Below are 18,515 nucleotides of genomic sequence, written 5' to 3' on the forward strand. Positions count from 1 at the left end.
CCTTTCCCGACACGGGGAGGCCCTGCTGCCTGCCCCGAGTCCCTGGGGGGAACACAGCTCAGAGCAGATCACAGTGGAAAAGGAATTCTCAAGTCTTGACCTAACCCCTGTTCCATTTCACAGATGGAGAGGCCGAGGCCCTGGAGTCGGGAATGACTTAACGACTAGTCACAGCCAGCACTGTGCCTGTCCCTTGGTGCCATTAGTGCCACCGGCAGCTCCCTCAGTGGGGATGTTATTGCACAGGTGAGAAAGCCCAGAGTCAACCGGGTACAATTTTGTGCAATTTGGTACAACTGGGCGCTATTTGGACTTAAGCCTGCCTGACTTCCGATCTCATGGCCCACATCACTGTTGGGGAGATCCCACAAACACGTAAGAGGGAAAGGCTGTCCCAGGCAGGGCCGAGGGTAGACTGAGGCTGCCACCCCAGCCCTGCAGGGACCTGCCCTGGGGCCTTGGGCAGGCCCCTCCCTCTTCCTTGCCTCAGCTTAGCATGTGGCCTCCTCTGGGCTGGGAGTGGCAATACATCGGGCCATGTGGCACCTGCTTCTTACCATTTGGGAGTCATGAACCCAGGCTCCTGACTCAGGCTAGTGCTCTGTCGCTCACCAGCACAGGCAGAGAAGGAGGTCAGGATGGTGGACAGGCTTCCCCATCCTCCCCATCCAGAGAGCCTGGTGATACTTGGCCTCTGACCTCAGCTGACCACCCACACCTTTGGCCTATTTCAAGGCTGGCTGAATTTGGAGGCTGGCTTCTTTGTTCCGACAAACAGGAGAGAGGAGGAAAGCTGTTTACCAGGCAGCAAACCTGTTAGATAAACTCCTTTGACCTCCCTCTCTTCCCTCCTGAAGGAGTTGGGTTCCTTCAGAGAAGAAACTAGATCCACGGGCTGACAGAGACCCAGGGACGGAAGCGTGGCTCGGCTCCGGGTCTGGCCTGGGGTGCCGGCCATTGAAGGAGGCTTTCTTTATCTGGCTGGGCACCTGCTGCCAGCTCCGACAGGCCTGTGGCTCAGGTGACAGAGTCCTGGTGCCAGGCCATGGCCCTGCCAGCTCCCAAGCTCCAGGAGGGCCTGGCACCACCTCCTCACCCTTCCCTCCAACCACTCACATGCTTGCCGGCCTGTCTGGATCTGCCAGGAAGCTGAAAACTTCTGTTCACCTTGGGGTGAGCCCTTCCTCTTGGAGTGTCCCTCCTGGAGCGTCCCTCTCTGCCAAGACCTCAGGAGCAGCCCAGGTCCCGTGTGTCAGAGGAGAGCTCACCAGCCTCATCTGTGACAGGGTGGCCTACTTCCTTTCCCACCTGGTCACGTAGATTTAGGAGTGACCACGGGCCCATTTTATAGAAGGAGACACTGAAACCCAGAGGGGCATTGACCTGTCCGGAGCCACACAGCAAAGTGATGGAGCTGAGACGCTTCCCCCAGGCCCTGGGGCTCCCTAGTCCTCTGACCCCATCCCAGCCTGGCTCACCGGTGTGGTGTCATCGTGGGATCTCTGGTAGCGCTTCCAGCGGCAGCCGTAGATGCCCGTGAGGCAGGAGAGGCACAGCTGTGGCTCATAGTACTGCAGGGGCTGGTGTCTCACCATGCTCTTGCGTGCGGCCCTGGCGCCCGGCCCTCAGGCACCCATGAGGCCCCTGGCCGGTCCTGCAGGAGGAAGCACAGGGGCGTGAGGCAGGGGAGGTGTAGGCAGCCAGCCCCAGCCCCAGCCCCAACAGAAGGTGCCAGTCCCGCCCAGGGCCCGGCGGTAAGGCCCACACCCTTGCCAGCTCCCCGGCAGTCTCCTGCCCCTCACCCCCGACCCAATCCCCCCCAGCCACACCTGCTCTGTCCCTGCTTCCTGTGCCGGGACTGCTTTTCCCTTAGAGCTCCACGGGGCTCCCTCCTCCCCTCCTCTCCTCAGGTCTTTGCTCAAATGTTCTCTTCTCAACCAGACTTTCCCAGGCCACCTCCTGTCAAACTGCAACCCCTTCCCATCCTCCCTCAGCCGTTCTCAGCTTTATTTTCTCAATCGTGTCCCCCAGTGTATTTTATTTGAAATACAGCAGGCACTAGGTGAACACTTTGCCCCTCAGGTGGCAGGGCCTACGTCCCAAACCCATTTGATAACTGGACAAGCAGAGGCTCGGAGAAAGGACGGGACGGCGCCTGGCGTGCAGTCTGACACCCGGCTGAGGTCAAGCTGGGAAACTGCTCTGGTGCCCCCAAAGTGTTCGCTCCTTTGGGCTCAGGGGGCTGCCCGCTCAGGGAGTTCTGCCCGTGGTCGGTGGAACAATGAATGGTGGCCTGTGGGTCGAGTTGCTGCCATCAGGGCAACTGCCCAACCCTGCCTGGCACCCAGGAGACACCTGTGGGGGGGTTCGGCCTCTTGGGGCCAGCAAGGGCCAAATGTGGTCAAGTGGCCACCGGCCTGGGCCCCTCACACGCCCTGATGTCAAACATCATCTGATCCTTATCGCCACTGTCATTATCATCCCATTGACCGACGAGGGGCCTGGGGCCCAGAGCAGCCAAATAATTTACCCAAGGGGTCAGGATGCAACCCCCCCATCTGTGGGACTCTAGAAACTCGAAGCCACATGTTATGTGTCGGGTCCTATCCTAGGTCCTGGAGACAATGTGAACAGGACAGGCACACCGATGCCCTCAGGGCCCCCATAGGACCCGTGAGAGGCAAAGTCAGTCACTTATTCTGCATTAACTCTTATAGCAGCCCTATGAGATCAAACTCACAAGCCAAAAATTTCACCCTTTATTCTTAAAAAAAATTTTTTTTAACGTTTATTTATTTTTGGGAGACAGAGTGTACAAGCAGGGGAGGGGCAGAGAGAGGGGGCGGGGAGAGAACCCCAAGCAGGCTCCATACTCAGTGTGGAGCCTGATGCAGGGCTCAATCTCATGAACCATGAGAGATCATGACCTGAGCTGAAATCAAGACTTGGATGCTTAACCGACTGAGCCACCCAGGCGCCCCTCCATGTTTAACCTTTGAAAATGGCCAAAAGCTGCTTTGCAAGAACAACAAAGCAGCCGCAGCATTTGACATTCCCCACGTATTATCATTATCACCCCCATTCTACAGATGAGAAATCTGAAGCACAGAAATGTTCAGCCATTTGCCAAAGGTCACACAGCAGAGCCAGTCAGTCTGGCTCCAAGGGGCCTTGCTCTAGGCCCAGGTTTGGCAAATTGTAACTCATGTAACTCAATCCAACCAGCCACCTATTTTTATATAACCCACAAGCTAAGAATGGTTTTTCTATATTTTCACAGTTTGGGGGAACAAATGAAAACAAGAATATTTTGTGACACATGAAAATTATACGAGACTCAGATTTCCGTGTCCATAAATAAAGTTTTATTGGATGCAGCCTCAATCATTTGCTTATTCATTGTCTATGGCTTCTGTAACTATAACTGCAGAGGTGGGTGATTGTAAGAGAGACTGAATGGCCAACAAAGACTAGAATACATACTGCCCAGCCCTTTACAGGGCCAGTTTGCTGACCTCAACCCCTGGGCCGGCTATAATGGCTCAGGAGCTGGTATTTTGGAGACAGTAAGGGGGACCTGTGGGCACTTAACATTGTGCATGGTGGCGGGGGGAGGGGGAGCGGCGGGGCATGCTTCCTGGAGGCAGCACTGAGCTGAGGCCTAAGTGCCCAGGGGCTGCTCCAGAGGGGCGGTCGGTCTGGGCTTCGGGCCTACCCACAGCTTCCACCTCGGTGGCACTCAGGGCCTCGACCTACCCCTGCTCCCCTGCCCCACCCGACCAAATGCTAACCTCAGCACAAGGATTACAGCCTCTGGTCTGTTAGGAGGGGGGAGATGCATTAGGGCCTTGCTGGGAATATTGACTGACCAGGAGCCTCCTAATTGCTGGGAATTGTCTGGCATAGCCTCTGTGCCCGTGGCTCCCCGGGGAGGTATGTGGAATAGGATGTAGCTGCTGAGGGCTCTCTGAGCCAAGCTGAGCCCAGGGCATAGGGAACAGTGTGCAGTGGGGTGCTGTTGTAGCCTGGTGACTTAGGTCTTGTGGGGTTGTGGAGCGGCAGGGGCAGTTGGGGGAGAAGGCTCTCAGCTTTACTTCATTCCACTCTAGAAGGAGCGTACAAATGTATTCCCACATTCGCAGCCTTCCAGAGGGGGTAGAAGGCCAGATCTTACCCCAAGAGTAGGGCCTCTGCTGGTCAGATCCATCCCATCTGTCCCCACCTTTGCTCTGTGGCTGGGGCCTCTAGGGTTCTTCCCTGAGCCTTGGTTTCTGAATCTGTAAAATGGGGTAACAGCCTTTGCCTTGACACCCATAGGAGACCAGACTGGGGGGGCGGGTGCTGAGAGGGCACATCACTGCAGTGACTGAGGTATAGCAGGTGGGCGTTCTGTGAACAGGAGCGCACACCCAGGTCCCCCTGCTCTCACAAGCCTTTCCCAGGACTCCTGGAGCCTGGGACTGAGTCCCACATGTCCTCTGCCCTGCCCCCCCCCCCCCCCATGAGCATTACAAAGCACCAGGAATGGAAATTGCACTTCAAATCAGGAAAGCAGAACCGCCTGCCCTAGGGCCTCAGCCCAGGGCTCAGCTGATTGTGGCTCTTGGAATCATCTCCCCCCTTCCCCCAGCTTGATGAATTTTCACACCATTCACAACTATAGGGGCATCTTGGGGAGGCAAACCTCTTCTCTCTCCTCTGCATATTCTCCTGGGGCCTTTTGTCCCTTCCCACGGCTTCAGTTACTAGGTGTGGCAAAGCCCACCTGGTGGCTGTGTCCTGATTGAGACAGCCAGAAGCAACTGCCTGTCCCTGGGCGAGTCACCCAGGCCCTGCAGACCCAACACAGGCCACACTGACCTCTTCAACCTGCTTTTTTTTTTTTTTTTTTTTAATGTTTATTTATTTTGAGGGGGGGGGGGCAGAGAGAGGGAGACAGAATCTGAAGCAGGCTCCAGGCTCCGAGCTGTCAGTACAGAGCCCGACACGGGGCCCGAACCCGTGAAACGTGAGATCACGACCTGAGCTGCAGCCTAATGCCCAACTAACTGAGCCACCCAGGCACCCCAAGGCTTTTTATTTTTTTTATTTTTTAATGTTTATTTATTTTTGAGAGAGAGAGACAGAGTGTGAGTGGGGGAGGGCAGAGAAAGAGGGAGACCCAGAATGTGAAGCAGGCTCCAGGCTCTGAGTTGTCAGCACAGAGCCGGATGCAGGGCTCAAACTCATGGTCCGTGAGATCATGACCTGAGCCAAAGTCAGATGCTTAACCAACTGAGCCACCCAGGCACCCCGCCCCCCTCCCCCCCCTACCTGCTTCTAACATCCCTCACAGCCTCTTCTCACCATCCCCTTGGCCTGGCTCAGGTCTCATCTCTCCCCTAGGTAGGAAATCCTCTGGCCTCCCTCCGGGGATCACACCCCACCAACCCAAGCCCTCACCTGTGGCCAGAGCAAGCTCTTGAACAAATGGCTTCTGATTTCTCCAGCCTTATCCTCCAGAACTTGCTGTCCCTTCAGCTGACTAATACCTACCCATCCTTCAAGTCTCAGCTCAGACATTATCTCCTCCAGGGAGCCTCCCCTGAGATCCAGGTTGGTTAGAGGGTTTCCCAGCTTCCCATAGCCCTCAGTCTTCCCCAGGCATCTTGCATGAGCACCGTTGATGGGCCTGTCTCCCCCATGGGATGGCTTGAATTATTCCCACATCCCCAGGGACCAGCCATAAAAGGAGGAGGCACTGAGGGCTTCCCGGAAGGTACTTCTGAGGAGGCCCAGAAGTCTTGCTAACAGAGACGTGCTGCTCAGACACTGAGCACTCAAGCAAGCTCCCAGAAACCAGACTCTCCCCAGCCTCCCCTGCCACTTCCTTTTCCCACCAGGGCTAATGGTATTACTTAGGATGGATTGATTTCTCCAAGCCACCTCCAGGACTGCCGGTATCAGCCAAGTTCCCAAGAAATCCCTAGCAGGGAGCTCCTCCTGGCCGTGGGATAAGAGAAAGCCCTAGCTTCTGAGCCTGATTGTTCAAGGGCGCCCCTCGGCCCAAAGTTCTGTTTTCTGCCTGAATTCCTGGCTCCTGCCCTGAACTTTCATGGCCTCCTGTTTTACACAGGGGAGGGCCTTCAAGGGGTCAGACCCGGGATGGAGTGAGCACCTGCTACAGAGCAGGATATTGGCACTATTAGGGTCCTCTCCCATCCTGACATCCTGGGCACGGACCTGACCCTCCTTCCTGCTTCTACCTCACACGACCATCCTCATCGCCCTGAACGGCGCTGGCTATAGCCCCCCCAAGCCTGTTCTCTTTCCTGAGAGTGGAAAGAATTTCAGGCCAGATGTCAGTGCCCAGGTTCCAGCCCGGTCTTCAACGGACTTGCCGTGTAACCTTGGACAGGTCACTAGCTCTCTCTGAGCCTTACTGTAACCACCCAAGAAACGGGGACTAGATGGAGTGACACAAAAAAGTACCCAAGGCTGCAAAAAAAGGAATCAAACATAGATACATGTTACAACATGAATAAATCTCGAAAACATGATGCAAAGTGAAAGAAGCCAGTTATTACAGAAAGTGACAGGGATTGTACCAAAGTAGAGCTCGGCAGCCTTCTTTTACAGTCTAGAAATATTGGCCCCAGGGTGAACAGATGAACAAACCGTGATCCACCCAGACAATGGAAGAGTACTCAGTGATAGAGCGAAATGTGCCATCAAGCCACACGAGCACCTGAAGAGACCTTCAAAAGCCTATCGTTAAGTGACGGAAGCCTGAAAAGGCTCCAGACTATATGATTCCAGCTCTGTGACATGCTGGTAAAGATAAAACCATGGGAGCGGTAGAGAGATCAGCGGGTGTCAGGGGTGGGGGGCAGGAGAAGAGCAAAAGATTTCTAGGGCAATGAAACTGTTCTATAGGACACCACAGTGACGGACACATGTTACCATACCTTTGTCAAACCCCACGGAATGCACCACACCAAGAGCGAGCCCTAGTGTAACTATGACTTTAGGTAACACCGTGTCAACGTTGTCTCCCGCGGTAACAAATGCGCCACCCTAATATAGGATGGTGACAATAAGGGCCACTGTGAGGTGGGGAAGGAGAGTATGGTAGCAGCTCTCTTTCCTTTGGATCGATTCTTGTGTAAACTTAGATACCTCCAAAAAAAGAAAAAAGCCTAGGGGCACCTGGGTGGTTCAGTTAGTTAAGCATCAGACCCTTGATTTTGGCTCAGGTCATGATCTCACAGTTCACGAGTTCAAGCCGCACGTCCGGCTCCATGCTGACAGTGGGGAGCCTGCTTGGGATTCTCTCTCTTTCCTCTCTCTCTGCCCTTCCCCTGCGTGCATGTGCTCGCTCTCATGTGCACTCACTATCTCTCTCTGTCTCTCAAAATAAACAAACTTAAAAAAAAAAAACCCAAAAGTATATTCATTAAATATATATGGATTCAACTTCGATATCTCTATCAATGGATTGACCAACAGACAGACAGGCAGGCTGGAGAGATTAAGTGATTCACCCAAGACGAAACAGCTGACTGGGGAGAAGGGAGGATTTGAACCCAGGACTGCTGAGTCCTTCCATGGCACCAGCCCCAGAGGGAAGGTCTGCCCACATTCCTGCTGCCTTCCGTGGCTGTACCGGCCACAACGCCTGTGTCACTGCAAAATGCATATCAAAGGGCCAAGCCCAATATTTTGGTTGGCACTAGGGGAGCAGGGGCGGGGAACAGCACCAAGAACCCAGGGGGAGGGAAAAGGAAACCCCTGACAAGTTGTAGGGCTGGAGGAGGAGGAGACCTGACCTTCTCCAGCAGCCTGCCAGGGCCCCAGGGAGGGAGGCAGAGCATGGGTGTGGACAAGGAGAAGTCCCCACTTCTTGTTGGCCATGGCTGGCCTCACAGTCCTCAACCCCAGCTCAGCCTTCGGTGACCTCCGTAAGCCTCTGGCCTCAGCTTTCCTATCTGTATCATGGGATACATGCCACCAGATGGTCCTCAAGGGCCTTTCTGGCACACCACCCCCCAAAACCTTTTAACCACCTGTTCTGTCTTCATCACCAGGAGGAAAGCAGAGATGGGGCTGCACAGGGAGGAGGGAAGGACAAGCCCCACAGTCCTCACCCAGTCTGAGGGGAAGAACCCCTTCCCTTCCCAGGACTAATGCTGGGAGCCCTGAGCATGCCCCTGCCTAGAACAGTCAAGATGAGGTTGAGAGCTGCAGGAAGGCCTGAGACAAGGTTAGAGGCCTAGTCATCCTGAGCCCCAGGCCAGGGCTCTGCCCCTGCCCAGGTGCCTTCACCATCTTTGACAGAGACCAAGGTACAGCAATGACCCCAACATTCCCTTGGAGTAAAACCCAAGGCATAAAAGGCACAGGGCTATGAGGACTCTTCCCCATTGTGCTCAGGAAACATGGCCTTGGAGGTAGACCAGGACCTCCCTGGAGTTCCTCCTCACTGCCTTGTCATCCCCTGCTTCCAGTGCAGGTGTGCCTGTGAAACAGACTTAGCTCTGGGCCCCTCTGCCTATCTTCAAGGCCTGGAAAACTCCTCTTTGTCTCAACTCAGCAGCTTCTCCTCCGGGAAACTTTCCCTGCCTGGGTCAGGGTCTCTTCTGGGTCCCATAACTCCTGTGCCTCCGCGGTTCCCAGCACGGATCACTGAAGGCTGGCTTCTTGGAGAGGGTGGATCTAAGCGGAATTCAGAAATAAGGAAGGATTTGTGGCACAAAGTGGGGGGAAGCAGGGGGCTCTAGGTAGGGGACAGCACAAGGAAAGCCTGGTGACAGGGAGGCATGAGCAGGGCCTCTCTCAGAGCTGAGGGCACCCCCAGGTCCCAGCCAGCAGGTGAAGCCCATGTGGGTTCCATGATGGTGAGGCTGTTGCCAAAAGGAGACTCCTCATCCTCTGGGAGCCCAGGAGCAGCAGGGCACCTCCAGGAAGCTCACCAAACAAGCAAACCCAAACCCATGAGACAAATCCTTGGCCCCAGGGCTGGGGCTGGCAGTGGGGGGACAGGGCTGATAATGGGATCAGCCAATCCCAGACCCTACCCCACTGCCCTGAGGCGCAGCTTTCTGCATTTGGCTTCTGAGGAGTGCTCCCACATTTACCACCTTCCCGTCCCTGAGCCTCGTCAGATGGCTAGAATGGAGAGATCTGGCTGCCACCATCTCACTGTGTGGCCTTAGGCAAGTCAGTCCACTTCTGTGGGCCTCACGGAAAGCTCTAGATTTAACGAAACCAACAGAGAAGGTAGCCAGATGTAGGGAAGGAAGGAAGTCTGTCAAGGAGGCAGCTGCCAGTGGGGAGAGGCTGGGAGAGGTGCCAGGAGGGAGGCCTCGGAGGTGAAAAGACGAGGCAGGCCAGCAGCCCCAGTCCCCCGTCATGCCTGCTGGTTCTTTGGGGAACAGCTGCTCAGTGGCCAAGGCCGGAGCTCTGCAGGAGCCCTCAAAAGATCAATCAGGCCATAATTAGGGTCGTTATTAATCTCTTTCCACAATGGTGCCAGGCAGCCTGTTTATCCAACACTTCCGTGCCAGGAGACCTCTGATTTCCCTTCCCCTCTGAGCAGGCCAAGCTGGACTATATTTCAGGCAGACTTGCTCCCAACCCTGGCGGTGGCTTCCCTAGTTCTCCCGCCCCTTTTGCCCCCTGCCCCCCCCCCCTCCCCCCCCGCAGAAAGTTCTCCCTGCTCCTCCCTTGAGAAGGGATGGCTTCCTTGGAACGGAGGCCTCTGGGAGGACTTATCCCTACCTAAAGCTCTTGAGGTCACTCAGTGAATGTTTAAGCCTCTGCTCAGTACCAGGCACTGCTGGGAGCCAAGCAGGATTCACAGAGGATCGGACACGAACCTTCCTTTCAAGAGACAACCACACTGCAGCAACAGCAGCTGGATTACGGCACGTGCAGTGTTTCTAGTGCCCAGGAGCCTCCATGCATATCGGCTCATGGAAGCATCTGGCTGATTCCAGAGGTAAGTACCAGATCCCCGTTTTATGGGTGAGGAGGGGAGGCTAGCAGAGGTCAGGATAGGTCTCCTGAGCTGCGCCTGCCGTTAAGGCCCTAGGGGGACAGACCTGCATGTCTGAGGTATGTCTGGGGCTACAGGATTGGACAGGAGTCAGGAATGGACCCTGCCCAGGGACCTGGCTTCTCTTGGCCTAGGAAGGACCTCTCTTTCCCAAGTCAGGGGGTATGAGCATGGGCTGAGTAGTCACCAAGAGTGTGACCTTGCCTTGCCTGGGATACAGAGCTTAGCATCTCAAAACTCAAAATCTCTCGTTACAGACTCTCTAAACCGGGGTCTCAGAATCACCTCACTCAAGACTCCTATGGTCAAGGAGTCCTGGCGCAATCCAACAGGGATCTAAGAACTATCCTTGGATTTCAGGCTATCCAAGTCCTCAATGTCGCAGCACCAGGGAAGATCTGCAGTCATTCCATCCGGCCTCCCTTCCCATGCAGAAATCCCCTGTACAGTTAGTTCCTAGGGGTGGTTCCCCAGAGGAGTGGCCTGTGTAGGCTTGCATCCCCCCCCCCCCCCCCCCCCCCCCCCCCCCGCCCGTGACAGCCCCCTCCCTCCCTGGAGGGCTGAGTGTTTTCCGTCTTTAAGCTGCCGGGACCCCTATCACCCCCCTCCACCCCACTGGCACGGACAGGTTCTCCCTGGATCAGGCAGAGTGAGGCAAATATTCTCAGGGTTTCCGGCAGGGGCCTCAAGGGTCAGCCTGGGGGCCTGGTGGGGGTTGGCTTTCACTATTCTCATCACCTCGGTTGACACCCCAGCCTCCCAGGAGCCCAGTGATTCAGTCACAGGGACCAGGCTGGCTTTTTCCGATGCCTCTCCCTGGGTCCCGGAAGGAGGAGCCACCCAAAAAGGAGGAAAAGGAGAAAGCTGAGTCTGGCAGAGGCTTGCACTGAGCAAACTCGTCCCTGCCCGGTTTTTACCCCCGGAGGGAACAGAGAGCAATGATTTATTTTATTTATTTATGTAAAATAGCAGAGTTATCATACAAACAGGCTTCCCAAGCAGGGGCCCTTGGGGAGGGGAAGAAAAGCAAGGCCTACCATTTAAGGAATCTTTCTCTTGCTTCCCTCCCCTTACACCTACCTGTCTAGCCTTACCTCCCCCCTGCCCCTCCTCACACCATTCTGCTCCAGGCACACCACAATATCCGGCCTCCCCCACCTCCACGCCTTTGCTCATGCTGGGCCCTCTGCCAGGAAAGCTCTCCCCACCACCCAATTCAAATCCTATCCACCTTAACAAATGGACCCTGTGCAATCCTGGTCTGATCCCCCTCGCCCCAGAAGCCCACTGCCTCCTCTCTTTGTGTTCCCGTCATCTGGCAGAGCTCTCGAGACATGATCACAGGCCTCCGTGCCCGGTAATTATCTGCTTCCGTAGCTGCCTTGCCCACCAGACTGAGAGCTTCCCCAGGCAGAGATTTTTAATCCGTTTGGCCAAGTTTTTCTGAAGACCCTGCACCAGGCGACGGGGACACAAGACACCCCCAGGCCCCATCCCTGCTAGAGGAGTCACTTTGCAGGGGGACCTGTGCCTCTGCACTGGGCCTGGCACCAAGCAGGCACCTGTTTATTTGTGAGTCAGAAAAGCTGCTTACACGTGCAGTGGAAGGAAAGGAGATCACAGCCTCTTAAACCATGCGACTGCAGAGCCACTTCTGAGCCCGATCCCGGTTCTGCTCCTGAATAATAATTAGCCTTTCCCAATTTACAGAAAAAAAAGTGACTATAAAAAAAGTCTCCATTAAGCATTTTCTCCCACAATTTTTGCTTAACCCCTTGATATCTGTTTGCACATATCTGTTCCGGGTCTAGTATAAAGTGACCTCAGAATTAGCACAGAATACTGATTTCCTCACTGTCCCTTCATCTCTCTTCACTGTGGTGTCCTGTGAAAAACAGAAGCCCCTCTACTTCTAGGCACGTCTGAGAACCTGGGGCCTAACCTTTTCTTCCCTCCTCTCAAATTTCTTGGTCTCCATCCGGTAACCAAAGAAAACTGGATTTACTAGAATGCTGAGGAAGAAAGTCACAGGAATTTGCTGGCCTGGCACACCTTGAAGGTTCATAGCCAATTCCATGATTCAAGACCTCTAATTCCACCATTTGCTCTTCATTCCTTTGGCTGAAGCATCACCTTCGCCAGGATTATCTTTGAAAATACATATCTCCTCTGGAATGGGAGCTCTTTAACCCCCAAATTGGATGTCAAGGAAACTTCGTTTAATACATGGTTCTAGAGGCTAGTAAATCACAGGGATTGAGAATGTGCAACGAGAGTGAGTCTGCCTGGGTTTGAAACCCAGTTCTACCACCTACTAATTGGTATGATACCACTATACCTCAGTCTCCTTATCCATAAAGTGGGGATAATAGCACCACCTCATGGGCTGTTGAGGGGATTAATGAGCTAATACATGTCAGGTGCTTAGACAAGTATCCAGTACACTGGAATAAGTTGTCTAAGAATACTCTAGTTCTTTACTCGCCCATCAAATGGGACAACAATCCCTGTCCCCCTTGATTGGCTTTTTTGTTCTTTGGTTTTTGTAAATTGCAAGGTGCTGTCTCCCTAGGAGAGGTAGATACTGTTTTAGAAGCCAGAGCACTGCTCTCTGTGGCTAGTCCCTACCTCCTTTCTCCCCCCACCCCCCACCCTTCCTTTCTTTTTTTTTACCTGGAAGAAGGTAGCAGTGGCTGTGAGCAGGGCTCTTGAGGATGTCCTGTCCACGGAGGTGGTGTTGTCACTTCCTTGGGACAGCTGAGGGGGACAAGGGGACAAACCCAGTCAGATCACTCATCGGTCCACCCTACCTTCTCCTCTCCCACCTGACCCTTAGCCAGTCCCCATGCCATGCCCACCCCATGCTGGGTGTGCGGCCCAGGGAAGCTGCTAAGCCGGCGGGTGGTCCAGCTATGGGCCACCAGACACCCCACAAGCAATCCTACCTCCACACATGCTGCCCACAGACCAGCCCCAACCCCAAACACAGGACAACCAGTACCCTGAACCCACTCTTGCCTGCTCCAGAACCCACGTACATGCAATCCAAGTTCCAGCCACTCTGGGGAGAAATTGGGGCTGCGTGTGGCTCCTGGGGGGAGCAGAGGCCCTTTCGTGCTGCCCAGAGACCTGCTCCTCTGGAGGTTAGCCGCCAAACCAGCTGCTCTTCTAATGCAGCCGATGGGGGAGGGCGGTGGGCTGGAGGCGGGATCTGGGGCACCGCAATTATGTGGCTAACTTCTGACTCATGTACTGGCTCCCCTACCACCAGCTCCTACAGCCGGCAGGGCAGCCCTCCTGCCCAGGAACTGGGAGGAGAGTTGGTTCCGACAGGCCTTGGAGAGAAACGGAGAAGGGACACAGCTCTGGGGCAGCACTGTGGGCTTGCAAGATGCTGCCACATTGCCCACTGGGGCAGAGCGAGGCTGGCAGGGCCGGGAGCTGGCCTGGCCTTCCCAGAGAGTTGTAGACAGAGCCAGGGCTGGGACCCGGGCCTCTTGGTGCCCTGCAGCCCCAGGACAGGGGTGGCTCAAGCCCATGCCAACATGAGAACTCTCCAACCCGATCAGGCCCTGGAGCCACACCCCAGCAAGAAACACACAGCCAAGCTCGGCCCTCAGACCGGGAGGGGGACAGAACTGGACTCAGAGACAGCTTAGAGAGGACATCCGGCTACTGAGAGACCCCCGGGGCACCCTAACCCTGCCTCCCTCTACCTGCAGTCCCCAGGTTTTCTCACCATGCTCTGAACGCACTGCACTTTACAGTTTACAAAACATACTTATTTCCTTTGCCTCCCATTCATTATGACCCTAAGTGATGGGTGGAATATAAACACTCTCAATAAAAACATTCTCAAACTTCAGTGTGCAAACAAATCACCTGGAGACCCTGTTTAAAACAGGTCCGACACAGTAGGTCTACAAGGGGGCCTGAGATCCTTCATTTCTGACCAGCTCCCAGGTGATGCTGGGGCTCAGGTCCAAGGACCACAGTTTGAGTAGCAAGCACATAGTGGTTAACAGCATGGGCACTGGGGTCAAACTGTCCACATCAGAATCTTGGTTCTTACTGTGTAACCTCGGGCAAGTTACTTAACCTCTCTGTGCCTCAATCTCCGTATTATAGTTACAATGACAACAATAATAGTAAATCTGACTCACAGGGTTGATGTGGGGATTAAATTACGTAAAATGCCTGAAAGTGAATATTATTTCGAAATTTAAAATGAAGGCTCTGAGACGTGGGTGCAGCCAGCAAGGTAGCAGAGCCAGAATTCAACCCCAAATCTCTTCGCATAAATCCTGAGATACCAAGTTACCACAAAAGGTCACAGCCAGCGAGCCCTCCCCCAGGCATGCATATTGAGGCCCAGAGAAGGATAGGGAGCTGACAAGTTCATGAGAAAGTTGGTGTCAGAAATTCAAGTTCATGACTCCCGGCCTCATGTTCTTTCCACTTAACTGTCCTTCTGCACTGAAGAGAAAGTGTCGCAAATTCTCCCTGAGGGCTCTGCCCATCCCCCCCCACCCCCCACCCCCCCCCCCCCCCCCCACCCCCCCCCACCCCCCCCGTCTCTGCTTCAGCGGTGACATAGGCAGTGGCTACCCTGGAAGCCAGATGTGGGAAGGGCGGGGACGTGGAGGCTGCCCCCTTGCCCACCGTGGCCCGGGTTCAGGTCCCCCTGCTCCCTCAGAGTCCTGCCCACCAGGCCGGGTGAGAACTGTCTGACATCCTCCTTCCTTTTCCATCTCCTACCTCTAATCTGTGGCACTGCTTGGTCTCAGGGTCACCAGCTGGGGTCGCAGGCAGAAGGTGATGTGGCCTGGGCCTATCTCCACCCCCACGCTGGCTTCCCAGCACGAGACCAGTGGGAGCCTGTGAGTCACTTGAAGGAAGTGTTTGGCCCCAAACGGGAAGTGGCTCTTCAAGCTGAAAAGGGCCCTGAGGCAGGTGGCTGGGTGGCAGAGCCCCAAAAGCCAATTGGGATACAGTAATACCTATTCAAATTTTACCTGAAACTCAAACGTGGCGTCCATCCTCTACTGTGAAACCTACCAGGGGCTTTCCTGCTGTGTGACCTTAGGTACACCAGTGCACTTCTCTGAGCCTTGATTCCCTCGTCTGTAGGATCTGGGGCTGCATCACAAGACTGACTATGGCCTGGCAATTCCACAATGAAATGAAGGGTTGGAGGAAGTGAATACAGGTTATAAATAAATGAGTAAACGCACACACAAGTGAAATGAATGAGTGAACGCAGACACAGAGGTTTAGACACCAGCCATGGCACAAGCTCCATCATTTATCTCTCGTTAAACTGTACGATAGAGATCTCACTGGTGAGATCTCATCCCATCCCCTGAATCACCCTTAGGCGTAGGGCAGAAAGGCCACTGCCCTGAGCACCACACATCACAGACACATGTTCACAAATGAACATAGTAGAGAACATACAGGAGCCCCCACCACAGGACATCCGTGGGACCCGGAGCCTCATCCGCTCCCCTAACACCACTCAGGTTCCGCTGAAACCCTTCTCCATTTCTTGGCGTGAAGAACAAAAGATGATTCTGTCCAGATAAAGGTCTGTGGGTTGCGTTGTTGTGAGGAGTGGTGGTGGAGGAGGGGACTAAGTAGCAGGAAACATTCCAGAGGCAAATTAAACTTGTCAAATCCTTTCAGACAGCGACTAGCCATAGCTTCTTGCATAACAAAGTGTCTTTCCCAGTAATGCTGAGCAACATTTTCTTTTTATTTGGCTTTTCTCCCTGTTCCAATCTGTGGTTCTAAAAGTACTCATGAATTAGTGCGGTATCCACAATAAATACACAAGGCAGCTGAAGAACATCTTTCAGCATCTAAGAATTCATATTACTCAAATTAATGTAACATGAAGTGTGATGCTAATCCTTCACACTGGCAACCACATGGACACCTGGGACTGTGAATAGGCTCACAGTTACAAATGTTCAAAAATGTGGATATTTCATCTCTAAATAATTTTACTTTAAAATCTGATATTCGTTAATTACAACGTATATAAGTTCTTAAAAAAATTTTTTTTATTAACATCTATTTTTTGAGAGTCAGAGAGAGACAGGGCACTAGCAGGGGAGGTGCAGAGAGAGGGAGACACAGAATCCGAAGCAGGCTCCAGGCTCTGAGCTGTCAGCAGAGAGCCCGACACGGGGCTTGAACCCACGAACCGTGAGATCACGACCTGAGCCAAAGTCAGTCGCCCAACCGACTGAGCCACCCAGGCGCCCCACAATGTATATAGTTTTAATATCCATAGATAATTTCAAGGAATGAAAACAAGTTTTGAGGATGTAAGTTCTCCTTTCTTTACATTTACTTTAATTTACGTTTTTGATGGAAATATAATCTATACACTTGAAATATAATCGCATTTTATTTTCGATCCTTCAGATGATTACCATCAATATCCAATTTTTAAATGATGTGAAAATCTTGATTACAACAATACAACTACAGTGATCTTGTAAAAATGAAGACAATATATTTTACAAAATAATAAGTAGCAATGTATCCAAACATCACCAACAAAGCCCCCAGATGTGTACTAATAACTACATTCACTCTCCTTTGCTATTCAGTCACTCTCAGTTGTATAAAACCTTTATGTGTATATTTCAGTTTGTATTATGAAGATATATCTGTCAAGATGAGAAAATCAAATTATTTCATTGAGCAGTTTCTGAGTTGTGGTATCACCTTCAAATATCTGACAAAGTATATGGGCCTCCATTTGCATTTTTCCCCCCGGGCCCAGCAAACTCTGCCCCGGGCCTGCCTGTCCACTCCCCGCCCACCAGCTCTCACTTCTGTGGGGCCCAGGCCACCTGCCCTGGTCACTTCACCTGAGCATCTGCTGGGCCGCCAGCCAGCCCTGTCTTCCCTGGAGTCTGCCTTTTAGAAAGCGTTGTACCCATGAAAGGTCCTCATGCTTAGATGTGGGCCTTATTTCTAGAGCCGACTGGGGTTCCTTCAAGGACAGTGACAGTGACTTGACTAGCATCTCCCTCAGACCTGCTGCTCCTTAAAGTCCCTTACCTTCCAGCACCATCTGGGAAGGGACCCGCCCAGGGGGCCTAGAAGTGTCTGGCCCCTGGCCATCAGGCTGAGCGGATGGACCCAGTGACCTCTGGTCCCCACAACTGGTTTTCCTCCTTTGCACCCCTTCTCAGTCCACCTCTACCCATGCCCGCCTTCGGCCCACTTACTCCGCACCTACTGGTCACACTGATCCCCTTGGACTAAAGCCACCAGAATGCACGCTCCTGAGAAACCTCCACCTTCCGGCCCACCACCCTTCCTAGCATCTTTCACAGAGCGCTTCCAGAGAGCAGGAGCCAGGTTCCGGAGGGGGACAGGGTAGGGGAGAGTAGGAGACTAAGCCAGGAGACCTGGGCTCTGAGCCTGGCTTGGCCACTGGCCGGCAGGTCAGCCTCCTCTCTAGGCTCAGGTCTTCGTTCCTCAAATGGGTTATAGCCACCAGCCCAGATTCCCGTGGGAGGATTGGGGGAGCCCAGCAGACAGGGAGAACTGATGTGATAGGACCTAACGCCATCCGTCTCGTGTTTCCCACTGGCCTGGTGCATGCCGGTCCATCTACCGCAGCACCGTCGACCACATGCGGAGGGCTGGCCGTAGCCTTGAAAGGGACAGAGAGTCTGTCCACTCTCTCCTTTGTCTCCCTCAGCCTCCCATTGCACCTGTACTCTGCAGACGGCAGAACAGCTCAAGGGCTCTGGGTCCCTTGTTCGAGGGCACAGCTATGTGAATGGCAGAGCCAGGATTCATACTCGGACTCCCAAGCCAGTCTACACAACCATAAATCCAGTCACCAGCACACAGTCCCTGAGCTCTTCTGTGTGCCAGGAGAGGCTCCGAGCCCTGGTGGGAGAGCCCGCTGTCTAATGGTATAGAGAAAAGCACCGAGTGCCCTCCGAAACAAAGGAGGCATGAACTGGGGGTGGGGTGCAGGGGGGCCTTGTTGGCGGATCAGCGCTTTCTCCTAGCCTCACCCCAACCTAGTCCAGCACTGGATCCACTGGAGGCAGCAACGAATAGCCACGACTGAACAAGCTTGTTTCCTCTGCATCCCCCACCCCAGCCAGCCGCTCCCTGCCCGCTCCTTGGAAGGAAGGGTAGGCAAGGAGGAGCCCAGGCCTTGGGATACGTGTGCTAGACATTAAGCCTGGGGAAAGCAGGACCTCGTCCATCTTTCCACAGTACGTCCATAAATGGTTGTCAGAGGAACTAGTGATAAACAGCGCGCACTGACCACTGGGGTCCCTACCTCAGTCCATCCTGTTCATTAAGGACTTAGTGCAGGTTCCAAATCAGACAGGGCTGGGAGCCAGAGCAGAGCTGATAAATGGTAAGGTGCTTCCCTAACCAGCCAGGGGGCAGGGAGCAATTCCTGGTCCTGTCACCTCCACCCTTTTGCTGT

At 53.8% G+C, this 18,515-nt stretch overlaps 2 protein-coding genes across 9 annotated transcripts in view; both read right to left on the reverse strand.

Moving 5' to 3' along the window:
- KLHL35 (kelch like family member 35) overlaps positions 1-18,515 on the reverse strand; it is a 140,203-nt gene that overhangs the window by 54,826 nt on the left and 66,862 nt on the right. The window lies entirely within an intron of this gene.
- GDPD5 (glycerophosphodiester phosphodiesterase domain containing 5) overlaps positions 1-18,515 on the reverse strand; it is an 87,305-nt gene that overhangs the window by 41,210 nt on the left and 27,580 nt on the right. For 6 of the 8 annotated variants that reach the window (XM_019449856.2, XM_019449849.2, XM_019449854.2 and 3 more), the window contains exons 2-3: positions 12,710-12,793; positions 1,479-1,654 (exon numbers count right to left, since the gene is read on the reverse strand). In XM_019449856.2, the coding sequence (XP_019305401.1) occupies positions 1,479-1,595 (117 nt within the window). In that variant the 5' untranslated portion in view covers positions 1,596-1,654; positions 12,710-12,793. Of the gene's footprint in view, positions 1-1,478; positions 1,655-12,709; positions 12,794-13,074; positions 13,094-15,051; positions 15,200-18,515 lie in introns of those variants that run through there. The other 2 variants (XM_019449850.2, XM_019449852.2) reach the window with 2 other exon arrangements.

The sequence above is a fragment of the Panthera pardus genome, unplaced genomic scaffold (genome assembly GCF_024362965.1).
Source record: "Panthera pardus isolate Hobbes unplaced genomic scaffold, ASM2436296v1 HiC_scaffold_12, whole genome shotgun sequence".
NCBI lineage: Eukaryota > Metazoa > Chordata > Mammalia > Carnivora > Felidae > Panthera > Panthera pardus.